Raw genomic sequence first — 17,956 nt, 5'->3', positions numbered from 1 at the left:
AATCTAGAACTTCTAAGAGGGAAAAAATAAACTTACAGCTTCAAAAGTTCCTCTAAATTGTGAAGAAAAAATTCAACACTAGAACCCATGACAATTCTAGTACCCTTTTTCTCAAAATGAGGATTATTGATCGACTTAGAGCCGTATTCACCGACATGGTTTGAACTATAGTCCCAATTTTTTGATGAGAGATAAAAACTCCAACCAATCCATGTTGATTTCTTATCCAAAAATTGTGACTACAGTTTAAACCATGTCTGTGTGAATACGGCCCTCACACCATTGTAACCTGTCCATATTGGAAAATGTACTTTCGAGCTCAGGAGTATCACCCACCATGTGCTTATAAACCATGTGTCTTGTGTACTCTGGCACTGATCCAGAAATGCAGAAGGCTGAGATTACACTGCAAAAGTTCATTTATAAAACGAAAAATGCAACCAATAAAGTTAGCGGTTGCATTTGCTCAAATACGTAACCGATAACCTTATTGGTTGAATTTTGATAGAAATTTTATAAATGACCTTTTCTAAAACTTTTATAGTGTAATGTCAGCCTTAGTTTGGGATATCAAAGACTAAAATACTCCTATGATTCATAAGCCCAAACAAAAGTAAAAGTTACAAGCCGAAAGATTGATCAAAACATCAATATGAAAACGAATCCTTTTCTCTTTATTTCTTCATCTCCACCCACATACACAATACATCCCCCTACTTATCATCAGGTTTGTTATAAACATATGTCAGGCAGCACTTCCCACAATACTGTCTATCAAAATGTGACGCCATGAAAACACCAGCACCACATTCTTCATTTGGACACTCTCGTCTCAGACGTGTGATTTTGCCATTCTCATCCACCTGCAAAAATTAAAGAAAACAAATAGCGGGTAATTAACAACTAGGCACAAAAAGCTTAAATGTAAAATCACTCGCAAGCTATAAAAAAATTAACGTGGAAAATGGCAATCTCAGGCATACAACAAAAGATAAGTCAGTCAGCTCTGAAAATGTACAATCAAGACCAAAAACAAATGCTTCAATATTATCCTACTACACCACACATGCACCTCCTCCATATTCTGTGGAACCTCTAACGAACTGGTACATGCGGGAATGTGAGTGTAGAGAAACCTGATGTGCAATTTGTGTAATGCTGCCATCTGCCACCAGTTTTTCTAACTATGAGTGAAATGTAATGATTGAATAATTATCGTTGTAGGAAATAAGATTATCCTGAAATTCAACAATACATTCAAAATTCACAAAGGCAGAACTTTCAATAGTATAACTTTGCATTCCATGGAGTGGCCATATGCAGAGGCGAGGCCTATCAAATGGAGGTAGCACGATCAATTAATGATGGGGGAAAATATAACATGGCTGCCAACTTTGGGCAGTGAGAATTAGGGAAGTCTATTTTTGTATAGAAGTTGGATCTGCGCAAACAAGATTTTTTGAAAATAACTGAGGATTTTTTCACTGATAAAAGTAAAATTGCAAGGATTTTTTCCTTTGCAAAAAAAAAAAAAATTGATATTGTGCAAAATTGACTGGCTGTTTAACAAATTGTCTCTACTTCCATGGAAGCCACCATGACAACCAAAAGATCTATATTGATGGGCTAAAACGTCCTATGCTTGTTTACTAAATTGTGTGTGGTAACTGATTTTTAAATCTTCAGATCTTACGTCAACATGTGTACCAAAATGAAAAGGATCAAAAAGCCTCAAAAACAAGGAAAAATATTTGTCCCATTTTTCTGGGAAAGGGGAGAGAAAAAGATCAGACTAGTGGCCAATCATTTTTCAATTTGAGAAGTGCTGCCGAAAAATGAAAAAATTTAATGACAATGTCAACAATTCACACATACTTGATGCAATTTGAGATATAAAAAAAAGCAAACTCAACATTTTTGGTAAAATAATAGCGAATTTTTCCTCCCGAAAATAAGAATTTTTCACAATTAGTCATAATTAGGGAGATAAACATTTTTTGGGACTTGGGTGCTGTGATGCAAGTACAAAGGAGCTGGAAAAAAAAATGTTTTAGATAGGTTATCATTGTAGACGATTTCAGTATATATTTGCACTAGTCCCTATTAAAAATAGGAATTTCCCCAGGACCAAATGAAATATAGGCAGACTTATCATCATACAGTTTTCACTTTTGTTTTTAAAAACACTACCCATAAATGTCTCTCTGTACTTCAGTTAATTTCAATCACAAAATGTGTTTCGGCTCTCAGAACGAACTCTCGCTATGGTGTTCATTTGCATTTTGCATCAGACGGTAACACCAGTCATTACATCACTGAGCATATATATCACATAGGTTTTAAGCAGTCAGCGTTCAAGTATATCTACCGAAATTTCTTAAAAACCATGCACATTTCAAAATACCATTTTTATAAATTAGTATTGGAGTTATTCACCTGAAACAAATCCAATTAATACCCTATAGTGCACTCAGATTTTACCTTATCAACTTGTAGAACACGTGCGAACATGTTCTACAAGTTGATAAGGTTGTCTACGAGTTGTCACGCACGTGAAATGGTGCGTGACATCAACAAAATTAAACTTAAATTGGCAACAAAATTAAAGGCCTAGTTATAAAAAGACGTGAAAGTCAAGTTACGCGAGTTGATTGGATTAAACACAAAATCCAATCAAAAATATTTCTCTAAATTCAAATCATTCACAAAAAAAAAAAAAAAAAGACAAACAAGCTTTAAGCATGACTTGACAGGCAGATACTAACAATATTCATATTGTAATTTCTCTAACACAGAAAATAGAAACAAACGATGCATTCATTGCCATTATTTAATGAACAATTGATTTGTGTTATTGGTGCAAATATGTGTGAAGTTTATTCTTACACATTTCACTGGCACAAGCGGCAAGAATTATAGGTTTACGACTGCTGACAAAGCAGTGAAACTCAAATCCCAACTTTGTAATGGGGAGATCAGCTTGCATTCGCTCCACGAAGTCTTGCCACAGAGAGCAACAGGTCTACAACGGTAGAAATCAAACATTACACTTCACTCGTAGTTTAAAAATGTGGTAGATAGCAGCACTATAACAAACATTGCACAGAAACAAACTTCACATTAGGTTCACAACACTGACACGCACGCTCCAACATGTACCAATTCTTTAGAAAAAAAGTTCTGGACGAACAAATATAGGAATATGGACTAGGTACATGTGTGGTTTAGTAGTGAAACTCAAACAAAAGCCTGTCGCAACATGACTTTCTGGAAAATGCTTGCTACTTACACAGAGTGCCAAAAAATTTCAACTGCATTGCCCTAACACGAAAAGTATGAAGTATTCACAGAAAATATAGTTTAAAGTAAAAGCTTGTTTGAAACTAATCCTAAGCGATCAGAAGCACTAAGTTCATCTGAATGGTTCTGCCAATTCCAACTTGCTTCCGAACATCAAGGCCGAACTACGGAACTGCAAGAGAACCTCACAGAACACTTAACTCGAACCTTGAGCCGAAAGAACTAACACCGCCTGTGCCAGCTGGAACAGCTGAGGCAAAACCAGAAGTCAGAGAATGGATTAGAGCTCATCATTTCACCATAAATAAGAGCAAAGTAAAAAAATTGTACTTGCAAATTTTACTTGGATACATTTAAAAAATGTTTATTTGCTCAATCGCAAAGCTGATGATTGCAACTGTGACAGAACGAGTTATACAGGACTAAAAAGAATACGCTCAGCTTACATCTCTTAGCACTAAATGGCAAATAAAACTCAAATACAATTGGTCGAGGAAAACAATTACTTTCAATGTCTATTTAATAAATGTAAATTTCAACTGTCAATCGCTTCACTCAGGGGAAATTCTTTTAATGATTCTAATATTTATCAATTTCGTCGATCCATGTTCAAAAGCATTTTGCCTCAGAAACAGCCTCTAGACCTCAACAGCACATTCAGACATATGCTCATCATCAGCAAAATACTGGAGATCTGTATCATTTGATCACAAATCTATACATACCGATTACTTTTCAATCTCCTTGAGCCCAATATAAACGACATCACTTCCAGTCTGGTAAAAATCTGACGAATTCTATGGCATTCACTGTACAGATAGCAACCCATTTTATAAGATTAAAAACTTTAAAAAAATATTGCTATTTGACCTACTCATAAATATAAAATTATTTTGGCCACTGTACTTGCAAATTTTACTTGGATACATTTAAAAAATTAAATTCATTCTGCCTCAGAAACAGCCTCTAATACTCAACAGACAGCATGTTCAGAGTTGAAGTCATCATTGGCAAAACACGGGGATACAGATATGTAAATATTTCAAACCACAGTATTTCATTTAAAGAAAGGAAACAGTCTCATTTAGCTTACACAGAGATCCCATCACTTGGACACTAACAATATCAAACCCTACCTCTTCAGTCCTATGTTATAGTGACTTGCCATTTGGTCAAACTCTCTACTGACGATATAATTCTTACCAGGTTAATTACATTTTAAACTGCCATATCAATCTTAAAACTAATATTTGACCCACATACATATAAATCTAGAGTATGAACAATGCCAACCATGGTTTAATACAAGGCGTGACAAATCTGGAGAAAAATTAGAAATCTGCTGATTTCTTTGAAACACAAAAGTCAATTTATAAAAATGCTTGATTTTTTTTAAATGATTTTTTCTTTTTTTAAATTCTTTTAAAAAAAGAGATTTCCTCTAAACTTTTTTCTGGCCTTGATGGTTTTTTTTTTTTGATACAACAAGCGCAGTTTACTGTGGGAATAGACATCACCGGATCTTAAAATTATATCTTTAGCCTCATTTTATATGTAAGAAAATTTTAGATGACTAGATTTTCTAGTCACCCCATTGTGACCTGGGATTTCTGAAGCTCTGGTTAAATTAAGAGTACCTTGCCTCAGAAACAGCCTCTAGAACTCTCAACAGCACATTCAGAAGTTTGCTCATCATCAGCAAAATACTGTTACAATATCATTTGATCACAAAAAAATGATGCACCCAAAACTAGTTTATTCTAATTAGTTTATCCCCTTAAGCCCAATACGAATGTCATCTCTTCTTAAAGTTTCACGAATTTTATGGGCATTCACTGTACAGATGAAAACATTTTATAGGATTTAAGCTTCAAAAACATCACTTGACCTAAATATACATTCATTGACCATTGCCAAATAATTAGATTCATTCTGCCTCAGAAACAGCCTCTAGAACTATCAACAGCATGTTCAGACTTCAAGTCATCATTGGCAAAAAACAAGAATATTAGATTCATAATCACTTTAAACCTGAAGTATTTAGTTTAAAAAGAAACTTATATCCATTTAGACTGAAAAAGACCATGTAAAATCAAGGAAACCGATATTTTCTGGATATCATGCAAAGGTGAACTCTAAAGAAAAGTCACCTGGTCTCCGCCAAGACTCGACCTAGGCCCTCTTGCAAACTGGGCAAGCATGCTACACACCTCTCCGTAGCCGTGTGTGAGACCCCCCCCCCTACTTTCCTTATTTCATGCACTATATGTATGACACTTCAGCACACAACCATAAAAAGAAATTTTACCACTGCCCCCCCTCACTTTAAAATTTGGTAATTTTATAATGGTATTCTTTATTTCACCCGAAACTGGCACCCTTAAATTTTGTTGCCTGAGCAGTTCCACCATATCTAATTCCAGCCCCGCTCCTAGGTGGGATGGTGTTGAGTTTTTTTCAGAGTAGAGGCTATCAGTGCCTCAAACCACAGTGCTTGAAATAAGGAAGGCAGGGTCGAGTCCAATGGGTAGATGGTAACATGCTCTCCTGGTTTGCAAGAGGACCCGGGCTAGAGTCCTGGCAGTGACCAGATTACCTTTCTTTCAGAGCATAATTCAGCATAATATCCCCGCAGAATAAGTTTCCTTTATACAATTACCTCACATAGATTCCCACAACTTGGAAACACCACAATATCAAACCCTTCCCCGATCAGTCCTGCAAGGATCATATGAATTATAAATCAACTCTCCAGCGATATAATTCTCAAAATTGGCTAGATAAATTTTTCATACCAACCTTAAAACTTTCACCATTTCACCCCTACTGCATATTAAATTTTGACTGAACAATGCCAACCATGGTTTAATAAAAAGCATTCTGCCTCAGAAACAGCCTCTAGGACTCAACAGCATATTCAGATATATAACTCATCATCAGCAAAAGCAAAAAAAAAAAAAACTGGAAATATGTGCAATAATTGTTTTGAATTGGCAGATTAACTGAATTATGTTGGTGAGCTGACCAGATTAAGGAAACAAAAAAAAACCTTACAACTAATTCTAAACAAATGTTGATACATTAAGATAAATAAAACCATGGCTGCAACAAAAAGAAAACATCTTTGATTTTTTTTTTTTTAAATATTTTCCTCACTGTTTCGAAAATGAAATACTCTCAGAAATCTACAGCCATTAATCTATTTTCATCAATACATCAAACGGCAATTCCAATTTTCATCACAGAGTACAAAGCATTGCAAAAGATATAAATTTCATGATTTTCTGCTGTTAAAGATCCGGTTTACGAATCTTTTCACAAAGGGAAGCCCCTCCCCCCAGCATATGTGTAAGGATGGAAAATACTATCAATTCCGCACATTAAACATATACTCTCAGAAATTCAACAGCCATTTCTGATATTTTGAAGGCATAACAGGAAATTATGGTAATTAAATAACATACAAATGGCAATTACAATTTTTATCATGGGATACAAATGTTGCAACGGGTAGACCAACTTTCTGCCTTCAATGAAGGGACTTTTCATTTTGGAATACCCCACAAAATAAACACCTCAGCCAAAAGAACAGTGCTTCGCATCAAATAGACATGCTATTTTCTGTATTCTCAAACTGCAAGCCAATTTCTTTGCCCACAGAATACAAGCACTGCAAAAAAAAATTACAGTACAAAAGCACTGTAAAAATTTCGGCAATTGTCTGTTGATAAAAAGTAAAAAAATATTCAGATTTCTGAACTTTCTACAGAAGACATTCCAGACATAAGAACAAAAATATTACATCAAACTCTCAGGAAACCGATATTTTTGGACATTTCGCAACCCATTTATTGATATTTTCATCAATACATCAAACGGCAATTCCAATTTTTATCACAGAATACCAGTGTTAAGAAAGGTAAAATCAAAAAACTTTCTGCTATATGCGATTTCTGAATTAAAATCTGAAGACAATATAAAATTTAATTTCATTACAGTATACCTTTTAACACAAGTTGTCCCCAGAAGTGTCTCCCCAAAGAATTTGGGGCTTGTGCCTAAATACCCCCCACCCCCAATTTCCAAGCCGTCCAATTATATCAAATACTCTCAGAAATTTACACAGCCATGTTAGATATTTTCATCAATATATCAAACGGCAATTCCAATTTTCATCAAGGAGTAGAAGTGTTGTATAAGATGGAATTAAACACAACTTTCTGTTAAAAGTCTATAAAAAAGACTACAGTTTTCAAAACTTCTTACAGAAGGTACCCAGCCATGAGATGCAAACCGTGCATCAATCAGTACATCGAATACACTGAAATCTGAGAAAAATAGTTTATAAAATAAAATTCATCAGTTCTGAAAATTCTAATCCTAGAAAATCTTCAACTCTCTCAGCAATTCAAAACAGCCATTTTTTTATTTTCATCAATGCATCAAATGGCAATTCCAATTTTCATCACAGAGTACAAGCTTTATAGAGTAGATTTGTCAACTTTCTGTAGTTGATAAAAAAGGCCACATAAATTCCAATTTTCTAAACTTCCCATAAGAAGCATCCCAGCCGTAACAAGAAAAAAATATATATATTCTATTAACTCAATACATCCATTATAGAGATTAGAATAACATTTGTATATCTTGAAACCCCATTATAGTTATCCAATTCTTTTCACCCATCCCACTTTTCATTGCATACACCATAAAAATCAATTTACTGTTCTGGATAATGCCTCGCACGTCCTTGAAATAAATAGAGAATGAAACAATTTACAGGACGTAAGATTAATACACAGAACTATTTAATTATTCACAAGAAGAGATACTTGCTAATCAAAGATTGACCTATAAATAAGAGTCCTCGCATTAAGGAGAAAAATTGAACAATCTGACTCCTCTCATGACATTTTTTTTATAGGTACGACAGAAGTTGAGAAAAAGATTAGAGAACTCCATTTCACAGTTCCAAATGGCGGTGCCACCAGACAGGCAAAATTGACCTTCCAGATGAGTCGATGTTTCACACTGCACCTTCACATTTGCCAAATTTGTAAACTTTAACAGGGTTCTTTTTTCTTAAACTAAGCTATCGATTTACAGGTTAAAAAATTTATATATATAAAATTGTTGCACTACATATAGTAATATTTCCATATTGACTATAGATTAAGTTCTACCAGACAAATCCTCCAAGACAATAAAAACTTCAAAGCAAGCTTTTAAAAATATTTAAAAAAAAAAAAAAAAACACACCAAGGGCAGCATTTCACCTATGGGAACTTGAAGAGTGAGATTCAAGAAATTGATTTTGTCTAATTCAGGTAGCTCACAAATCAAGAACACCAACTACGATGACAACTCATTTTCCTGAGAATTTTTATGTGCAGAGATCAGTGGAAAATATGAATCCAATCAATACTCTCAGAAACATTAGCAGCCATTTTTTATATTTTCATCATCATCAAATGGCAATTCCAATTTTCATCACAGAGTAAAAAAAGTTATACAAAATTGAAGTGAAAGTGCTCGTTCAGTTCCAGCGTATACCAACACTGGACTAGAATCAAATTTGCAAAATTCGTGTCATTTTAATAATTAGTATTTTAAACAAAATAGATCAAACGGCTTACTTTATAGAATTTTAGCACCGCCAACTTGATCTTCTTCTTCTTGTGCTTGTTCTTTTTTGGAGTTGTGTAATTCTTCTTCTTGCGCTTCTTAGCTCCACCCCTCAACCGAAGAACCAAATGCAAGGTCGATTCTTTCTGGATATTGTAATCAGAAAGTGTTCTTCCTTCTTCGAGCTGCTTCCCAGCAAAGATTAGACGCTGCTGGTCTGGAGGAATGCCTGTAAACCAAAAAATATAAAAAAACCAGTCACACAAATGTTAAAGTAATGAGCCAAGATATCAGACTTTAAAAATTGATCAAATGCTCTCAGATATACAACGCAGCCAAAAAAGATTATTCTCATGAGAATAAATCAAACGGCAATTCCACATTTCTCATCACTGAGCACAGAATAAAACATTGCAATTTCTTATGTTTTAGACATTCAAGTCTTTATTCTTTACGAACTGTTACCAAAACCAAGAGGAATGAATCACGTGTAACCTTGTTCATTTCATGCATGTTTACTAGTTCGAAGGAGATTCTAAATCAGTGCTTGACAAATTAAAATCTAGAGGCCAGGTGAATTTTAGGAGCCAAGCATATTCCTTCCTAAAAAATTTTAAGTGTCAAATAACTTAAAATCAGCATGGCAATTTGTAAAGTGCATTCGATTCTAAATAGATTTTTAAAGCTGTTCACCAATCTAGAAATATCTTTTAGAAAAGTAAAACATTAAAATGATGAAATTGGGCCACCAAACTGTCAAGAAAGTAGGTGGCCTATTTTCATTAGATTCTAATGCATTTATCACCTGAATTTTAATATTGAAAAACAAAGTATCCCATTTAGAGATATTCAGGATTCTCAAGCTTAAGAAGAGAATTATCTGTAGACAGCAGTGGATCTTCAACACAATATTTGTGCCAGGGTGTGACAAATCAAGGCGCTAACCAACTATTTTAAGAGACAAGTTTTTTGTTCTGAAATGAGCACTGATGACTGGAAATGTCCTGCAATAAAAATCCAGTAGAAACAAATTTCACGTCAGTACTGTTTAGTAGTAGTAAAAATCCAGTGTTTTCTGCATTTTTCAAAATTCTCCCAGATTGTGCTGAAATCTGTGACGTATGTTGCAAGATGATCAGTGTTAACGCAGGACATTCTGCTTTGGGGACCCGAGCAGGTTGAAGTAATCACATCAAAATTTTAGGCACCAATACCCATTTCCTTAATTGCAATAATCACATGGGGTCTGGGATTTACCAAGCTCTGACTTACACATGAAAATTCAGGCGTTGGCCTTTTAATAGCCGGAAACCAAAAAAAAGTCCTTTTGATTTCGCTGCAAGACCAACGAAAATGACTTGTGGGCCAAAAAACACCTAGAAACTAGATGAGTAGAAGTTTACCTGGTCAAGATTTCTTCTCCATGACGTTGATAGCAACATTCGTATCTGGCGCAAGCAACACGAAGCGATGGATTCAACATGCCATACGACAACTATTCAGAGTGGCATCAGTCTAAAGCCGGTATTACACTATAAAAGTTTGATAAAATCCCTTTTATAAAACTTGAAAACTCTAACCAATAAGGTTATTTGTTACATTCTAGAAAATGTAACCGCTGACCTTATTGGCTGTATTTTTCAAGTTTTATGATAGGACTTATCAAACTTTTATAGTGTAATACCGGCCTAAGGGAAATTTTCCCAATATACTCTTAGCCCCTTATTTCCATTGAGAAAAACATCCACCAATGCCAGCGTATACCTTCATATCATTGCCAACCACCTGCACCCGTTTATGGCTATTTGTAACAGAATGCACCCTCCCCCGAGACTAGAATTATCTCGGGTTGGTTTGAGGAACATGATTCAGAGTTTCAGTTGCTTCAATGGCACCCCTCAATCACCTGATTGAGCATTTGTGGGACGAGGTTGAAAAGTCTGTTAACTCTATAGCGCCCAGATCGGCCGAGTAGGTTAATGCCTGTAACCGCCTCAAGTCGGCCCAGATAGGGGGTATGGGTATGTTTTAGTGGGCTTTTGTCACCAATGGGAAAGAAGATGAAAGCTCTTGTCAGAGGCGGGAACGGAAAAGACATCTGCAACACCCTATCAATGGGATTTTAAAAGCTCATGTACTAGAATGTCCCTTAGGGTGCTCAATGCATTTTACAAAGAGATAATACTGTGAGGGAAGGGGTGTTTTCAGTAGACAAATTATCTCCGAAAATCCATTGCAATGAAAAGGTGAACGTCAATGCAAAGGGTACCATGAATAGAAACTCAGAAAGGTGGGAAGAGGGAAAGTGGCCGAAATTTGGACGAGTCCACTTCGAACACAAAAAACTTGGTATTTTCACGAACCTCCCAGGTCTTCTAGCTGGGCATTAGAGAGTTAAAAGGGTCTGAAACGCCGCCTTCTAATCTGAGGGAATTAAGAGCTGCCATTTTGTTCTCAATTTTTTGGCCACTGGGTGTATTAAATTCATATCAATATAATGTAAACCAACAAAATTTATTTATAGGTCTGAATAATCATCCATAAAATTTGGCTGCAGAGTTTAAAATTCTGCTCTTTAAAAGAGTGAAACTCCCTATTCCTATGGTATTCATCAACTATACGATTATTTTGTAAAATTAATAAAAAGTCAAGGGATGCCTGTATTCGCATGTAATTAATTTTTTATTCAATATTGTTTGGCTGAGGCCCATAAAGGATCACGCTGTGGTGAAATACGATAGATGGTGGATCAAATAAAGTTAGAAATACTTATCAATATTTTATAGGAGGTTGTTCCAAGTGAGTTATTGTTCGAGGGAAGAAACTAAATTTGAAACAATCTGTGGATATAAAGATAGGTTTCAATAGCAAATATAATGCTCTCAGATCACATTCGTAACAATGGATTCATCTGCATTTCGCATCAAATGGTAACACCAGTCATAACATCATTGAGCACAATTTCAAGAAGTACAATTAATGGTTTACACACAAATGACTGTTCCAAGCATATGCACACACACAACTTCTATAAAACTTAATAGGCAAGAAACAAAAACCGGACAAAACAATAACATTTCTAATGCTATGTACAAATAAACAAGCTCAACAACTGAATAAGTGTTCAGAAATAATTAGGTTGAAGTCTTACATGTGAAAAAGTCCCATCCCTATCTTAATTTTAAAATTAATATTAATTGTAATAAGTGATCAGAAGCACTAAATTCATCTGAAAGGTTTTGTCAATTCCAACTTGCTTCCCAACAACAAGGACGAACTGTGGAACTGAAAGAGAACCTCACAGAACACACAACCCGAGCCTTGTGCGGGAAGAACTAACACCGCCTGTGCCAGCTGGAACAGCTACGACAAAACCAAAGGTCAGAGAATGGATTAGAGCTCATCATTTCAATACATGGAAAGACTTATGGATAGGTAAATTAAATCAGCAACATATTTTGTACGTTAAACTCATTTTTATACTATTAAAAATACTGTTAATACCTACCTTCCTTGTCCTGGATTTTAGCCTTAACATTTACAATAGTATCACTCGGCTCCACCTGCAGAAAAAATATAAAAATGTTAAAAATCACAGGGGGTATTTTACAACAATTTTAAAAAATATATAGTTTTAACAAAAAAAAAAAATTAATACGATGCAATATCTACAGAGAATTACCCTACATGCAAAAATACTTCCGGAAGTGCATAAGATGACCAAATGTACAATTTTGTTTAATGATGTATGAAAACTATTTTGTTAAACATTAGCCCAGCTGGTAGAAAACAAAACTCTCAGCACAAAGGTTAATGGTTTCGATCTCGCTGGTAACTTTAGTGTTTTTTTTCCCTTAATTCTTCTTCCCCCCTCCTTTCCTTACAATTTTATTCCTTTATTTGTATTCAAAGCCAATATTAAAAACGTTCAGTCATCCCCAGAAGGTCGCCTCTGTACAAGCCTTCATGACAACCTATTTATCTTCAATTGATTATAATTCAGGGAAATGAGGGTCATGTGTTTGCTGCATGGAAAGAGATCTGCGATTAATGCATGCCTACAAGATCTTAGTGATGAAATAAAAGTGAAATGGCATCGCATCAATAATAACATAGATGCGATATAAATTAGTTTCATTTCCAAAAAGATACTGCAAGCCAATTACTTAAATCAAATCTGTCATACATCAAATAAACGCCTAGTCTCACGTGTCTAAGAGATCTTGCAAGACATGCGACATCATCACTAGTCTTCTATCGTACACAAGTCCAATTCTGTATACACTATTTTAACAAAGGTAGAGGATATATAAATTCAATCATCTCACGAGATATGAACTCAAACACTCATGTAAAGATGTTCGCAAAATATTAGAGTAGGGCTTGGCAAATCTGAAAAAATTAGAGCAAACACAATCTTTTTGCTTCCACGCTCGAACAAGAAAAGCAACAGAAAAAAACTGAGCATTCATTACTTTTGGATGTCAAAAATCTGAAAAGTTGTCTTTCCTCCCAGAGAGACACCAAGAAAAAACTTGAGCGTAGATAAATTTCCTAAGAGCCAAACAAGTCTACCAAGGTAAAATGATCCGAAATACTATTTCTCCCCCCCCCCCATAAATCTTATGGGTAGGACTGATTGTTACCTAAAGCGCCATTGCCAACAGCTAAGAAAACAAATTCCGGTTTTTAACTTATCGGGATAGAAGTTTCATCTTTAATTCATGAAAGTCCCGGCTTAAACTTCAGATTTACAGACCCCTCTTCATGCTGGTAGATACAAACTGAAAATTTTATGTTGTCCTCGGCAGTGACAAATTTAAAATGGTACAGGGCACACATCCTAAGCCCAGCAAAACCTATTTTTTACCCAAATATATTTTTATATATACCCAATACATTTTCTTTGGTGCTCTGGACCTCAATTGACCTTGGTCTACTCCTCGTTCGAAAAGACTAATTTATTGATCTGAAAAATATTTTTTTGGATCTGAAAAATATTTTTTTAGATGTTCGTATTAATTTTTCAGTTGCTATGGTAACCCGTCAGCTCTGTTAGTGACACTTTTCCTTGTTAAAGTTTCTGAATTTATGAAAGCCTGTATGTTTTAATCAGATTTTGATCATGTTGATACCAAAGAATATAATTGAAGAATGGCGTTACCTCAAGAGTGATAGTCTTTCCCGTCAATGTCTTCACAAAAATTTGCATCTTGGAAATTTTCCACTTCAATTATCTGCAAAAGAATAAACATTAGATACATGATAAATACATCATTTAGTCACATTTTGACTAGATCCTTGATATAAAAGGACTACTCTGGCCCAAGAACAAAAATATTTTTGTAAAAAGATTACTGTGAGGAATTCATCGAAAGACAACAGTTTAACATTAGACATTTTCAAACAAGACTGTTACAGGCGGAATGATAGGGAACTAGAGGCTATTTTCTTCCACTAGAACTTTTTCGGAAGTTACGATACAATTCCTTTTCTAGCCTGTTAACGTTTTTCTTTTTGGTTAGCTCTATTTTCTTTTTTTCCCCCGCCTACTTTTATTATCTTAGGCAGAACTGCTATAGCATAATGGTTGGAAATTTTTTCCCCAGCGACAAACATTTGATGGCTTATGATATATGTCGCCAAGAATGTTCCAGAATTTTTTCATCAGGTTGTACATTTCATATATTTCTATTTTTATTAATTTTTATACATACTAGCAGCTATAATTTTGGTACAGGTGCTGTATAATCCAGACCGCCAAATCCAATATAATTCAGATTGCCGAGGGCGCTATAAGGTGCCAACGCCGGCGCTCTCACTTGTTTTGCAGAGTTGCTACTGTTCTAGATTGTTCCTCAGTAGCTTCTTTCTAGAAGCTCCCATTACCCATGGCGCTTACAGCGCAGGCGATTCAAACGGATAACTGCATTTTTTCCCTTTGTGCAATGATGTCATTGTCTTGGATTATTCCCCGATTACCTTTCGATAGTTGTTTTAAACGCGTCTTTTCAAACGTTTGAGCAGTCATTTAGTTTTTTCGTTCTGAGCATTAGGATTACATGCACTGGATTACATTTTCGTCGACCGCTAAGGTTGTATCCCTTATTATTTATTTTTCTTAATATTCGTTATTTTATTTAAGGAATCTGGATACCCGGAAAAAGGCCGGGTTTTAATTTTTTTATACCTAGAATATACTTATTTACACAACATGTAGGACAGTTGTTTGTTTAAATATACTATTATATTTCGCTTATGTTACATATTTTTTATATTTAATGGGTTTTTATTATTGTTTTCCATGCTGGCAATTTTTTTTTTTTTTGGCATCCGCAGTGTCTAACAGCCCTGGCGACTTTTGGTCGGGTCGTCTGACATGTTTGGTGCCGGGAGGGGGATCACCCAAAATTGCAAATCTCTGGATTATACATATACAGCACCTGTTCCATTATCTGTACTATACAGCATACTTTGAGGTTGTATTTTTGCTGATATATTTTTCATTTTTTTAACTTCAGCCCTGTCATGCCTTTCAATTTTAGTCTCATAAATATAATTTTAGTTCATTACATATTTTAAAGTCTGGATACCCAGTGACTTATGCCCTAATCGATTTATGATTTCAACGAGAGAGTAAAGGTTTTATGCCGGGTTGTTATCCAGCTTAACTTATATAGTGCATGGTCGAGCTCGCGTAACTTGTCAGCAAGAATGTATACGAGCACCTACAACAAAACATAGAAAATTGGGATGGGGAGGTCTAGGGGGATATATTCCCCACAAGTATGTATATATACACAACTTCTTGTGTGGGGGGGGGGGGGATTACATATAATATACAGGTTGGGATTACATTGAATATTCATGAATTATTAAATGTGATCTCGGAAAGTTGCTTTGGGAGGTGGAGTGACCTAAGCCTCCTAGATTCCAGTACCAATGAGATGCTGTATTTAATGAACTTGAATTAGTGATTTTTATTGTACTACGATTTTGTCCTAGGGGATTACCCCTTCCCCATGGCGAAACTGAACATTCATTACTACAGACAACCTTCAAGCCAATATATATGTTGCCGTATCTATTTATAAAATATCATTGTTACTTTACACTTTTTTTTTCATGCAGATTGTTTTGTTTCGGCATCTGCAGTCAGTTACCGTCTTTGACCTATTTGACGCTAAAAAAGTCGCCAAGGAGATCTGGATTCATTCTTCACCAGTCCCATCTTTCGCATCAAAGAAATCTCCCACAAAAATCTATCCACAAAAAAGATTATACTGTAGCCATTCCCAAGACTTCCCAGCAGAATGTCAATTGAATTAGAGTTTGTTATTCTGAATCTTGTTTTAACTTATAACACCACCCCCCCCCCCCGTTCATTTTTAGCACGTTGCTCCATTCTCAATCTCTATCCGGAATCAGATCTAGGATGATGATGTATTTTTGATAAAAAGGTTTTCAAAAAATGAAAACCTCATAATAGGCTTCCTATTGTGACCCAAGTTACCTTGCGTTCGGGGCACGGATGTTAATCACATTGTTATAATTAACTTACCTGGGCTCGAGTGAAGCTTATATCATTGCCCTGATTGCCCCATGCATAATTAGGGCCTCAAAGCATAAGCACTCCATATTAAAGAATCACTGAACGAATATCGAACGATAGTATTGATAATATCCGTATTAAAAAATTCACGCCAACTTCACCACATATGAGAAATGCATAAAATAGAAATGAACATTATAAAAAAGGAGGGGGTAGGCCTAAAAGCCATAGCCAGCCACGTTGGAAGTTAAAAATGGCCGAAGTGCTTGCACGTGGGATATAAACATTTACAGCGCGTTATTGCCCCGATTTCCACTATAATTAAATGCAAGAGAAGTGTTTTTATGAATTTATGTCTGCATAATCATGAAAATTAAAGGCAATAAATTAATTAGAAACAATGAAACAGCCATACTTTTCATCGCAATTAGGACCAACGACGGCACGGCACCACCACGGACGACACGGAGAAACGCATCTATACGGCTGCAGAGTTGTTCTCTTCACATTTATGAAATAAATGTAGGAGAGGACTACGCTGCTATTGGTTCAACAATTTATGACATCACGAGAGCGTGACTACATTTTGTTTTAGAGGGGTTTTTTAGACAAGTAACCATTGAAAAAAAATTAAGTACAAGCTAGAATTTTTTTTTTACTTTGAACAAAACCTTGACATTTTGAGGCTTAAAAAAAAATGTGATTTGTTTTGTGTTGTTTGAGCAAAGCTTTGTGTCTGATTCACAATTTTGTGACTGTGACATCACGGTCAGTTTTCGTTTTTGGGTTTTTTTCTGCAAAAACTTGGACAAGTGGGGCATTCATTCAGGGCCGTCTCAAAAGTATCATGGGCCCCCGGGCCAAGTGATTTTCCTAAGGCCCTACCTCACAAATTTTCAAAAATTTCAACCGTTTCTTATTTCTGTGAGGCCCCTCTTCACTTGAGGCCCCGGGCCGTGCCACCCATGCGTTAAGACGACACTGCATTCACTAGGGGGGGGGGGCACCCTACTCATGGCCCCCAAAATGATAGGGCTGACAGGGCGCTCCAGCCTGGTATGATTTTTATTTGTTTTTTCACACTATAAATTCACTATAGAGGGTGGCCCTTGAAATGAGGGTGAGAATGAAATATATCTGGGTCTCAATCCCCCCCCCCCCCGCGTTTGAAGGGAAGGAATTAGCAGCTCTGCATTCCTGGATCAATCATTTTTTTAATTAAAAAAAGTTGCTTTGAGTTTTTGGGGGGGGTGTCTATCAAAATATCTTGCTGCAAGCAGCGACGCAACTAGGGGGAGGGGGGCGAGGGTCCTGGTGCCCTGGACCCTGAATCGAGAAGGGCACTGTGTTCCTGTTAAAAATTAGAGGGACGGGTGCCCAGGGCAACAGAGAGAATTTTCGTTTGCAATTCTATCCTTGTTTTCTGGGCACTGCCTGAGATCCCTGCTTATAGGTTCATTTCATACAACAGTCAGGTCC

General features: G+C 35.8%; 1 protein-coding gene across 1 annotated transcript; it reads right to left on the bottom strand.

Moving 5' to 3' along the window:
• Positions 1-653: 653 nt before the first annotated feature.
• Positions 654-16,978, bottom strand: RpS27A (ribosomal protein S27A). The gene is made up of 5 exons (XM_089254669.1): positions 16,893-16,978; positions 14,090-14,162; positions 12,434-12,488; positions 8,937-9,154; positions 654-863 (listed from the first exon to the last, which is right to left on the bottom strand). Exons 2-5 carry the CDS (start codon positions 14,135-14,137, stop codon positions 714-716), a joined length of 471 nt encoding a protein of 156 aa, XP_089110795.1. The 5' UTR covers positions 14,138-14,162; positions 16,893-16,978; the 3' UTR covers positions 654-713.
• Positions 16,979-17,956: the final 978 nt, after the last annotated feature.

The sequence above is a fragment of the Pholcus phalangioides genome, unplaced genomic scaffold (genome assembly GCF_987345545.1).
Source record: "Pholcus phalangioides strain wild (caught in Gottingen) unplaced genomic scaffold, Ppha-v1.0 ptg000042l_1, whole genome shotgun sequence".
Taxonomy (NCBI): Eukaryota; Metazoa; Arthropoda; class Arachnida; order Araneae; family Pholcidae; genus Pholcus; species Pholcus phalangioides.
Note: the sequence above shows the minus strand (reverse complement) of the source record. Positions and strands in the feature narration are given on the sequence as shown.